This window comes from Crinia signifera, chromosome 5, assembly GCF_055691185.1.
Source record: "Crinia signifera chromosome 5, ASM5569118v1, whole genome shotgun sequence".
NCBI classification, from domain to species: domain Eukaryota; kingdom Metazoa; phylum Chordata; class Amphibia; order Anura; family Myobatrachidae; genus Crinia; species Crinia signifera.
This window is the reverse complement of record NC_139221.1, coordinates 81,056,357-81,068,453: the sequence shown is the minus strand read 5'-3', so window position 1 is coordinate 81,068,453 and position 12,097 is coordinate 81,056,357. Positions and strand designations below refer to the sequence as shown.

At 43.6% G+C, this 12,097-nt stretch overlaps 1 protein-coding gene across 7 annotated transcripts in view; it reads left to right on the top strand.

The window, feature by feature from the left end:
• The window catches only part of GREB1L (GREB1 like retinoic acid receptor coactivator), a 112,331-nt gene that overhangs the window by 95,256 nt on the left and 4,978 nt on the right, over positions 1-12,097 (top strand). For all 7 annotated transcript variants that reach the window (XM_083187541.1, XM_083187535.1, XM_083187538.1 and 4 more), the window contains 7 exons: positions 2,406-2,959; positions 3,241-3,343; positions 5,935-6,093; positions 10,505-10,641; positions 11,064-11,225; positions 11,323-11,530; positions 11,660-11,828. In XM_083187541.1, the coding sequence (XP_083043667.1) occupies positions 2,406-2,959; positions 3,241-3,343; positions 5,935-6,093; positions 10,505-10,641; positions 11,064-11,225; positions 11,323-11,530; positions 11,660-11,828 (1,492 nt within the window). The remainder of the gene's footprint in view (positions 1-2,405; positions 2,960-3,240; positions 3,344-5,934; positions 6,094-10,504; positions 10,642-11,063; positions 11,226-11,322; positions 11,531-11,659; positions 11,829-12,097) is intronic.

Below are 12,097 nucleotides of genomic sequence, written 5' to 3'. Positions count from 1 at the left end.
TCATCCCTTAATTTCATTAATCCCCTCAGATGAATCCCATCTGGCCCTGGTGATTTATTTGTTTTGAGTTTGCTTAGCCTCAGTATTATTTCCTTCGGCGTGAAATCCACAATGAGATCTGGCTTATTTGTCCCGTTTGTGTTAAATGTTCGTTCCACAGTCTGCTCTCCCTTAGTAAATACTGATGAGAAGAACTCATTTAACAGTTTTGCTTTTCCCTTGTCCTCAGTAACGCTTTTTCCACTAGTATCAGTTAGTGGGCCTATGTTTTCCTTAATTAAACGTTTACTATTTATGTATTTAAAAAACTTCTTTGGGTTGGTTTTGCTTTCAGTGGCTATGCGCTCTTCATATAATATTTTAGCTGCTTTGATTACCCCTTTACAAGTTTTGTTTGATTCTTTGTATTTTGCGAACGCCTCCTCATTCAAGTTATTTTTATAGAATTTAAAGGCTCTGGTTTTATTGTTGATCGCTGACCTTACTTCTTTGTCCAACCATGGTGGCTTTTTTTTGTTGAATTTACCTTTTAGTTACTTTAGGAATGTATTCAATAGTTAGTAAATCAAGCACCTTTTTTGGAGTATCCCACATTTCCTCTGCTTTTTTTCCCTCCATAATCGTTTCCCACCCAATTCCTGTTAGGGCTTCCCTCAATAATTCAAAGTTCGCTTTTCTGAAGTTTAGTATTTTTGCAGATCCTTTTTTATGTAATTTACTGAAGTTGATTTCCAGTGAAACCATACTTAGTCCAAGAGTGCCTCATCACGAGTTGGAGTTTCTACCGTTTGTGTAATAAACTGGTCTTTAAGTAAGCTTAAGAACCCATTGCTTCTTGCTGATTTACCTGTTTCGTTTTCCCAATCAATGTCGGGTAAATTAAGATCCCCCATAATTAATAACTGACCCTGATTTGATGCTTGTTTGATTTGATACTATTGTAAAGCGCAACGGAATCTGCTGCGCTATATAAGAAACTGCAAATAAATAATAAATAAATTTGGTTTAAAAGAAGAGACTCTTCCCTTTCGTTTATATTTGGTGGTCTATAGCATACCCCTAATATAAATTTGTTTTTTTATTATTGTCGGTTAACTCTGCCCACACTGTCTCCGAGCTATCTTCTTCCAGGTCTGTGCATATATTTTTCTCACATGATGTTAAGTTATTATTTACATATAGGCACACACCCCGCCCCTTCTATTTTCCCTGTCTTTCCTGTAGAGTGTATATCCCTCCATGTTTAATGCCTAGTCATGCGACTCATTACACCATGTTTCTGTAATACCAATGATGTCGTAGTCATCCCTACTGATCACCGTTTCTAGCTCCCCGATTTTACTCACTAAGCTTCTTGCATTAGCCAGTAAGCATTTTAATTTATGTTTATTTTTAGATATGGCTCTAATATTGTGATTAGTTTCACCCCAGGACCCATTTGAATTCCTCTTTCCCCTCTCCCCTTCAATAGACTCTCTACAGGCCTCCCCACCATGCACACTGCCTGCCCTCTTTATAGTTCTGGGAATTCTTCCTCTGTCCTTCCCTCCTTCCCGTATACTAAGATCATCTGTACCTAAGAACTGTAATGGGGTAACGTGACTGTTACAACATAACATTTTATTACATGACATTCCTGATGCACCCTGAGAGTTACCCCCGATTATACCCTTGTTATGTCCCAGGACTTTGTCTATGTCCCCCCCCCCCCCCCCATCTCCTTCCCCCATATGATTCCTGATCCCAGTCCGGCTTCTCTCCCTGATGGTCCCATAATGTCTTGCTGCCCCCACCCCCTGTCGCCTAGTTTAAAATCTCCTCCAACCCTCTAACCGTCCTTCCCCCCCAGCACCGCAGCCCCCTCCTCGTTCAGGTGCAATCCATCACGGCAAAAAAGATGGCGCCTGACCGAGAAGTCTGCCCAGTGTTCCATGCACACGAATCCCTCTTTCCTACACCAATCCTTAAGCCACACATTTACCTCCCTGATCTCCCTCTGCCTCCCTGAGCTAGCGCGTGGCACTGGTAATATTTCCGAGAAAATTACCCTAGATGTCCTAGTTTTAGCAGTTTTAATGAGCGATTGATGTGCCATACTGTAGAGTTATGTTTCTTACACTTGTGAAGATTATTTCAATTCGGTTATGTTTTCTATCCTATAAAGAGCCTCTTCTTTAGTGTTTTGGGTAGAATTTTTTTTTACATCTAATTAGTGAGATGAAATTTCATCTTTTAAACCATCATTCGTTTTACACCTATTCGAAAATATTCATAGGAATTATTTCTGGAGTAACAGTCTGAGCTTGCCTGAAGTTAAAGAAGTGGGTTGTAGGAGCTGATTTCTTAGTCCAGAACCATTTGTGAGGCTTGGTGATTATTAAACGGTGTTGTTTTATTTGACACAGGTTCCATTGCAGAAAATGGAGTCAGTTCCTCCAGTGCTGCTGACGAAATTCAGAGACAGCCGGCCAACCTTGACTTTCAGAATGTTGCAAACAGCTCAGTGGATGAAGGCACTTACCCAAATTCTACAGCCAGCGATCTCAAACCAGAATGTGACTCTCTGGGAACTCAACTGGCCAGTAGCACAACATCAAAACTGTCCACCTCATCATCACAGACTTTTCAATGGACTCCTCGTTCAGGGAACAAAAGCAGGACGTTAAATTTGGCTTTGCCCCGGATTGTGGTTCTTTCTAAGGCCACTTATAATCTCCTTGCTTCCCAGAAAAATGGCCAAACGCCTTCTGCAGTTTTCCTCTTGCCTCATGCTGATGTCAGCTGGTTGAGATCATTGAGACCTTTGATTTCTAAAGACTTAAGCAGTGAAGAGCAGTCCCTTTACTACAGGCAGTGGACAACAGCCAGACAGCACCATGCCGATTTTGTGAATGCAAGTGAGCCTTTGGGAACAAGGACCGTTCATCCTCGTCGCCTTCTTCTGACTGGACCCCCACAGGTCATTACTGGCACGTGGTTTACTTGTAGCTTGTTTTAAACATCACCTCTTCCTGATTTCTGCTAGATTCTATTAAACTTTTTATTAATGGTTTTCTTATTGTATTGGCTGAGACTGTAATCCCAGAGGTGCTAATAGACAGAAAACATGATGGAATCAGTGTTTGATACACCTTAATCTTAATTTTTTATATTTTTTGTGGCTTACATGTGAAATTGTGTTTGGTGACATGGATCTTGCATGTGTATTATGTTATTTCTAACTCTGTGCCCCTGTTTTAGGTGGGAAAGACTGGTGCTTACCTGCAGTTCCTCAGGATTCTATATCGCATGCTGATCCGGCTACTGGAGGTAGACGTTTATGATGAGGAGTCTATAAATACAGGTAGGAGTCTGTCATGAAACATTTACAATTTGGATTTGGTTTGGAGTACTTTGTATACACGTAGTAGATAAAAAGATCACCAAATGGCTTCTATGCATAGTGTCACTTGCGCTAAATTGAACAACATTCCAGTATGGCCTTAGTCATGTAGAGTGGACTGCGTGTTTGTTTATGATCATGGCTATGCGTGTTTGGTTATGATCATGGCTAGCATGTCTGCAAAATAAGAGAACTTTGAGTCAGGTTTTTTTTTTTTTTAATGCCTGATTAGTAGCAGTTTCAGTGACAAGATGGCGGCTCAAGCAGCCTATGGTTTGCAAACCTTGGTGCCTTAATTAGATGTGAATTTGCAGCCTGGAGTAAATACAACCATCTTCAAAATGTGGTAGCGCCTGGAAGAGCATCTCTTATATATTTGGCTACATCTGTCACTCAAAGTGTGTGAGTGTGTCTGTAACGCTGGGTGGAGCCTCTGACTCGCATGACTGACTCACATGACAGAGAACCAGCCCAGTGTGCCCACAGTGCCAGACACCCTCTGCCTCCCCATGTTGCCCAGGAACCTACTCCACAGCCACCAGGTGAGCCCCTCCCGCGATTTGCAGCACCCACCCGCGACCCCCCCTCCCGCGATTTGCGGCACCCCCCACCCCGTGACCCCCCTCCCGCAATTCTCTGCACCCCCGCGACCTCCCACGATTTGCGGCAAACCCCCGCTACCCCCCCTCCCGCGATTCGCGGCAACCCACCGCGCCACCCCCCTCCAGCGATTCACGGCAACACCCGCCCCCGTGACCCCCTCCAACGATTCGCGGCAACCCCCCCTCCCGTGATTCGCTGCAAACCCCCGCTTCCCCCCCTCCCGCGATTCGCGGCACCCACCCCTCCACCCACAATTGGCAAACCCCCCCCCCCCCCCGTATGCCCACACACCCCTATCACTACCCAGCTTCCTGCTCTCCTGAACCGTAATTTCCACCACTGGGGAGTCGCTGATGCTGTGTTCCCCACATACCCCTATCATGCCTCATAGCCCAGACTCCTGCTCTCATGCACCCTAACTCCCACCCAGTAGGAGGAGACACTGACTCAGGGCCACCGTCCTGTACTGCCACGCTGGACCCTCACCCACTGGCAGAAGCTGCACAGTGTCTCCCACCCTCCTCTTTAGTCCCCCTTATGCCCACACACCCCTATCACTACCCAGCCTCCTGTTTTCCTGTGTCGTGACCTCCGCCAGTGAGGAGCCGCTGACTCAAAAACACCCTACTATACTATTGCACACACACACACCTAAACAACGCCCCCCCACACCCACAAATGTCATTGTGCACTCCACACTATCAATGTACTTCTTACTCTGTAACCGCTTTTTAATTAAACAAAACAATACTCCCCCCCTTCCACATCATATGCTCTCTAACACACTTCACCTATAACTCAAGTTGCAATACAGGGCATCTTTCATACAATTCTAACCATATTTCTCATATACAAACGTTCACAAATTAAGGGGGCGCAGCCCCTTACGACGGTGTGAAGAGAGCCCATAGGGCGCGATGAATCACCTAGTACTCATTATTTTGATTTCTTCTATCCCATTGGAGAACAGGATTGCAAGTATCAACCTAGGGAGATATTTTGGAACAATGCATCACTGTATGTACATATGTACATGTGTATATTCACTACATCTCTGCGAGCAGATGTATATGTCCAAGTGCCCTCACATGCATCCATTCTCACTCATTTGTATGTACCATATTATTGAATTTTATTCCTAAAGGTCAACATTTAGGTAATAACCCCCTGCAAGACAGGAAGCTACAGATGGAGCAGCTCTCATTTGAGCCTAGCCGCCATCCTCTGACAGAAGGGGAGACGGCCAGGGAAGCCACTCCCTGCCGCCTTGCAGATGGGGACGCGCGAGTGAGAGAGAAGCTTGCGCATCCCTGTCAAATGGAGCTGCTGGAGCTGACCACTGCTCCATCTGTATGTGTTTGGTAAAGAAATAGATACGTGATAAAATCCCACAGCTTTTTTAAACTAAAATGACCTACACATGGGGAGCATTCTGAGTGATGCTAGATCGCTCAGTACACAGCGATGTGTCCGTACTGTGTGCTGAGCTATCTGTCAGGGCCAGAGTTCTCCGGTGAGAACACTGGCCCTGGCCCTGCCCAGCGATTAACTAGATTTATCCAGCATGCTGGACAATAGCAACGCATGGGGCCACGCATCAGCACATCGCTATCGCTATGGCCCCTACACATGGAGCGAGGTAGGGGCATTTTCTAAGCGATCTAGTCAGATTGGGTAGAAAATGCCCTGACATTGCCCAATGTGTAGGCCCCATAAAGTTGCACTGCCACCTGTAAAATGGTTTCAGGAAGTTGCAGTCGCTCCTTGCCACAGCTCTGAGAGCAGCCACATGTAGCCTTCCTCACTAGTGCTGGGCCGCTTCTTAATGCAGAATTCACAATCCATTCTGTTCACCAGTTTTAAGTAGTGGGGAAGGTGGGTAGGAGGCGGAGTTACAGAAGTAGAGCACCAGCTCATTATTTACTTTTATTTGTTTTCTACCCTTGCAGGTGTTGAGGAGGAAGGAGATGAAAACCACACAACGGACCATGAGCTGTGGCCAGATATTGAAGTTTTCAGCAAAATTCCCTTTGACATCACTGTGCATGATCCAAAATATCGACATGTCAGCCCTCTGTACACTGAGCACATTCCACAGACCAAACCAGGTGCGGTAGTTACAACCAGACACCAGACCAGTCCCTTTTGCAGGAGTTGGATTTGTTTGCTAAATAGTGTTCATTCTAGCACCCTGCATCTTTCAGATCCCCTGCAGTTCCTCTTCTTTGCATGGGGTGTCACTCTCTGCTGAGGCACTTTTAATACAGGTCTGGTCTGCCTATCATTTCAGAAGTACAGACCACACTGTGCTAGAAGAACCACAGCAGAGAATGACACCCCAGGCAGGGAAGAAGAACTGCATGGGTTTTCAAAGATGCAGGGTGCTACAATGACCACTATAGATACATATGTATAAAACTATAAATGTCTTAAAAATATGCTTTGAAATGAAAGTAAGGGGTTTGACTATCTTGTGTACTACATTTATGGCTGTAATTCCAGTCCGCCTACTTCATATACACAGGGCATATGGTCTGATGCTCAGGTGACCATACAGTCACCGTGTGCAGTAACCGTATAACATATATCAACATTAGCTGGCAGTCACTTATCAACGGGAACTACAAATTCACTTCTGTACATTTATCAGCTATTGACGGTTAAACAAAATACCTTTTTGTTAGCTCCACATTCACCCCTTCATGACAGAGCCAGTTTGTGCCTTCATGACAGAGCCCTTTTTTTCAAATCTGACATGTCTCACTTAAGTGGGGATAACTTTTTTTTGCTTTTACTTATCCCAGTGATTTTGAGATTGTTTTCTCGTGACACATTGTACTTCAAGTTAGTGGTAAATTTGGGTCGATACAGTCTGTGTTTTTTTGTGAAAAATACCAAAATATCGTGAAAAAATGGAAAATTTAGCAATATGCAAAATGTCACATTTTCTGCTTGTGAGACAAATAATCATACCACTCAAAATAGTTAATAACTAACAAAGACCATATGTCTACTTTATGTTGCAATCATTATTTCAACTTCCTTTTAATTTTTTTGGACACTAGGAGGCTTCAAATATGACTAGCAAATTCTCAAATTTTCAAGAAAATTTCAAACACTGATTTTTTTAGGGACCAGTTCAGTTCTGATGTGACTTTGAGGGACTTGTATGTGAGACACCCCCATAAATGATGCCATTTCAAAAACTGCACCCCTCACAGTATTCAAAACAGCATTTTGGAAGTTTGTTAACCCTTTAGGTGTTTCACAGGAATTAAAACAAAGTGTAGGTGAAATTTCAAAATTTCATTTTTTTTTCGGATTTTCAATTTTAATACATTTTTCTAAGGAACACAGTACATTTTACTAGAGAAATGTGACTAAAAATTGATTCCCCCAATTCTTTGGTTTTCATAAATATCCTATATGTGGCCCTAGTGTGCATGGTGACCAAACCACAGGCTTCATAATAGAAGGAGCACCTACTTGATTTTGGAGACTCCTTTTTATGAGATTATTTTTTAGGCACCATGTAGGTTTCTAGGCACCATAAGATGCTAAAAGTTAGGAACCCCCCCACAAGTGACCCCATTTTGCAAACTACACCCCTCAGGGAATTCATCTAGGGGTATAGTGTACATTTCAAACCCCCAGGGGTTTCACCAATTGTGGTACAACTGGGCAGTGAAAATGAAAAAAAATAATTTTTCATTTTCACAGCTCAGTTGTATCAAAATTGGTGAAACCCCGGGGGGTTTGAAATGTACTCTATACCCCTAGATGAATTCCCTGAGGGGTGTAGTTTGCAAAATGGGGTCACTTGTGGGGGGGTTCCACTGTATGGGTGTTTCGGGGGTCATTCAACCAGAATCTGTGCTGCAAAATCCAAAAATCACTCCTTCCCTTCTGAGTCCTGCCATGCACCCAACTGGTATTTTTTGGTCACATGTGAGGCATTGCCGTACCCGGGAGAAATTGGGGCACAGATTTTGGGGTGCTTTGTCTCCTTCATTCCTTGTGAAAATGAAAAATTTTGAGCCAGATCTGCATTTTTGTGTAAAAAAATTTAATTTTTTACACAAAAATGCAGTTCTGGCTCAAAATTTTTAATTTTCACAAGGAATGAAGGAGACAAAGCACCCCAAAATCTGTGCCCCAATTTCTCCCGGGTACGGCAATGCCTCACATGTGACCAAAAAATACCAGTTGGGTGCATGGCAGGACTCAGAAGGGAAGGAGTGATTTTTGGTGGTGGAATGAATGGCGGGTGCTATGTCGCATTAGCAAGACCCCCGAAGCACCAATACAGTGGAACCCCCCCACAAGTGACCCCATTTTGGTCACCAGCTTTGGGAGGGGGGCTGGCGCTGCGGCTGGCGGGGGGGTGGGAGGGGTGCTGGCGCTGCGGCAGCCGGGTGGGTGGGAGGGAGGGGGGCTGCCGGGTGGGAGGGGGGGGGGGCTGGCGATCGTTGGTGATCGGTGCGGTATACGCACACACACACACACACACACACACACACACACACACACACACATATATATATATATATATATATGTATATATATATATATATATATATATATATATATATATATATATATATATATATATATACACATTTGCACATTATTTTTTATTTTATTTTATTTTTCACTTTTCCAGCAGCAGCATGATGCTGCTGCTGCTGCTGCTGCTGCGGGGGGGAGGGGGGAGGAGGGGAGCGCAGCGTGCGCTCCGGACGTAGCGGTGGAGCCGCTGGAGCTGCTGCTGCTGCCGGGTGAGTGCCCGGCGGGTGGGAGGGGGGTGCTGCCGCTCGGTGGTGATCGGTGCTGCACCGATCACCACCGTTTTCTGTGTTACCGAGCGGCTTAGCCGCCGGTAACACAGGAAACGCTGTGATTGACTGTTCAGATTTGAACAGCCAATCACAGCGATCGCCGACCGGGGGGGGCACCCCTGCCCCCCCTGGGCGACGAGGGGGGATGTCTGCTGTCAGGGACAGCAGACATCTCCTAACTGTCACCGCGTCTATAGACGCAGTGACAGTTAGAATCCATGACGTACATGTACGTCAAATGTCGGGAAGTACTTCCCGACCATGACGTACATGTACGTCAAATGTCGTGAAGGGGTTAAGGTTTAATAACTGTCAGAATTCAGGGGCAGATTTATTAAGCTTGGTGAAGTGATAAAGTGTCTGGTTTTTATCACCGACCAATCATCTCCTAACTGTGAAGTTACAGGCTTGGTTTGAAAAACGTTGGATTGATATCAAGATCTCAAAGGGTAAGGCGTTTTGGTATGAGTTGAAAAAAGGGATAGTCACTCCCAAGTATGAACAAACAAGTACAGGAAGGTGGGTAACTGCGCTAGATGTATGACAATATATGGTATTAAGAAACTAATTTAATTTCACATAAATGATAACCTATTGACAGGACAATACACATAAAAAAATCAATCAATAAAAAATGTTTAAAATGTCAATGGTGTAGTAAATTGGTACAATGACCTTTGTTTGGATAGTCACTCGCTTAGCCACCAGTACTGGGGAAGTCCGTCCAAGTTGTGCGGATATGGTATGGATGCCAGAATCCTTGCGGAATTGTAGTTCCTCCCTTTATTTGGATATTGAAGCCGGGTCCTTAGGAGGTGGCGTTCCTCCAGAAGATCTCTTAGCCATGGCAAGTGAATGTGGGAAGGCGCCTCTGGTGCAATGTTACCGAGGGTAGTAGCCGCTGGATAATGGTATGGCAGTTGTTTGATGCAGTGGGTGCTCTATCCAAATATTTAAATAGAGGGTGCAAGTGGTTTGAAAAATAACAGGTAGGAGCTGATTGGCTGGTGATAAAAAACAGACAATTTATCACTTCACCGAGCTTAATAAATCTACCCCTAAATTACTGTTTCTTGACCGTTGGAAGGATTTTCGTGTTTAGCGCATTGATCACATTAAATACTGTTTGATTTGTAACGTTTGACTAATATATTATTTGTGTTTAACGACTGGCTGTCATGGTGTTTCTGGTGCATACGTTATTTGTTGCACGATTGAGCTGTCACTATTAATACATTATTGATACATGCTGGGTACAACAGCTATGGTACAATCTCCCCAGCAAATAAAGGTAGAACTCATGCAGCTGCTGCTAATTCGCCGTTCCACCCCCAACCCAAGTAGAACAGGAGCCTATTGCCACATTGATGGGCATGGAACCCAGTTCTGCCATTATTAGTCACACTTACAAAAAATAAATAAAAAATGTATATATAATTGCACTTTATAAGAAATATTATAGGAACTACATTTTTATATTTACATCTGGTTTTTAATGTGATTTTTAAAAATGTAAAACGTATTTGGTATATGAGGCTTAATGATCTCATATGAGATATTACTACAACATGAAGGGTAGCTCACATTCCTAGTCATTGCTATTGAGCATGGTTCCAGTGAGGAGCCCTGCCCTATAAAGCAGCTTTTTATTGGTGCTTTTAAGTTTTCTTCTGTTCTACAGACTTACTTGGAGTGCGATCTAATGAGCCACGGAAACGCGAAACTGTTTCTATGATGCTGACAAAATATGCATCTTACAACACGTTCCATCACTGCGAGCAGTGCCACCAGTACATGGATGTTGGTTCCGCAATACAGGTAAAACCAGACTTTGTTTTCCACACTGACTTGTTATCTAAAGGTGCTCAAACATTCAATCCATAACCAAAACGTTCATCCCATCCGATGACCGCTAATAACTGGCATGTATGGATGTCTTTCTAACACACTCTATAACTGCAGTGAAGCCTTTCCATTTGCTGCTTACTTTCTTCTGTTTGGGAACACCCAATGGAATATGCTGCACAGAATAGAATGGGTCTTGGGGTATCTCTAGCACCAATGTTACATACATCTATACAAGCTAAGCTGAATAACGTCTGTAACTCATGCAGGCTTAAGCCTTTGTACATGCAATTCATTCTGTTTTGTATTATCTGGCTTTTCTCACCCCAGAAGTACATACTATAGAAGTGACAATACAGCTACTCTAATAACCTTTCTACTTACGTTTTCTTTAGACACCCGAGTCTACCATTCACGCCTTCACGTTTTCCTCCTCCATGCTTGGAGAGGAAGTTCAGCTTCACTTCATCATCCCCACGTCCAAAGAGCATCATTTTGTCTTTAGTAAGCAGGGCAAGTACCTGGAGAGCATGATGCTCCCCCTGGTGTCTGATAAAGTAAGTGTTTATACACCACCGCATTCTTCTTAAATGACACCTGTTTGTTATGAAGAAAACTAAATGCTATATTGTATGTGTGTGTTCTTCCCACCAGCAAAACCCAAACATGGTAAAAAGCCCGATTTTCACTCCATCAAGCGGCCGCCATGAACATGGTCTACTGAACCTCTTTCATGCCATGGAAGGCATTGGCCACCTACATATCATGGTGGTGAAAGAATATGAAATGCCGCTTTACAGAAAGTACTGGCCAAACCACATCATGTTAGTTCTTCCTAGCATGTTTAACAATGCAGGTGCAGGTACGTGACTGCTGCCTTATACTGTGTATTAGGGCATCTCTGATTGGATGGAAAAGCTTTTTTCTTTGTTTTGTGACGTGTTGCGAAAAGAATGTAAACTCTTGTTGGTCTTTGCCTCTCTAAATACAGGAGCTTCCAGATTCCTTATTAAAGAGCTGTCTTATCATAACTTGGAGCTGGAGCGGAATCGCATGGAGGAGCTCGGAGTCAAACGCCAGTGTGTGTGGCCCTTCATTGTTATAATGGATGACTCCTGTGTTTTATGGAATATACATAGAAAAGTTCCAGATCAATCAAGGTTAGTTATTGTATATAGTGTGGAAATGGGTTATCACAAGATATTGTGTTTAGGTGCCTATGTAATCCATATGTGAAGACTCTATTCTACTACTCTACTACCACCTCTATCTCTCTCGCTAAGATATAACCCTAAATATGATATACTGTCAGGTCACTTTTTTTTTAACATCATTTTGTCCCTGATTTAGACCATCCCTCTGGTCTGTGAAGGTTTTGCTTGGTGTGTTGGGTGGCTTTGTCATCAGGTATTATCTTGGATCTTGCATA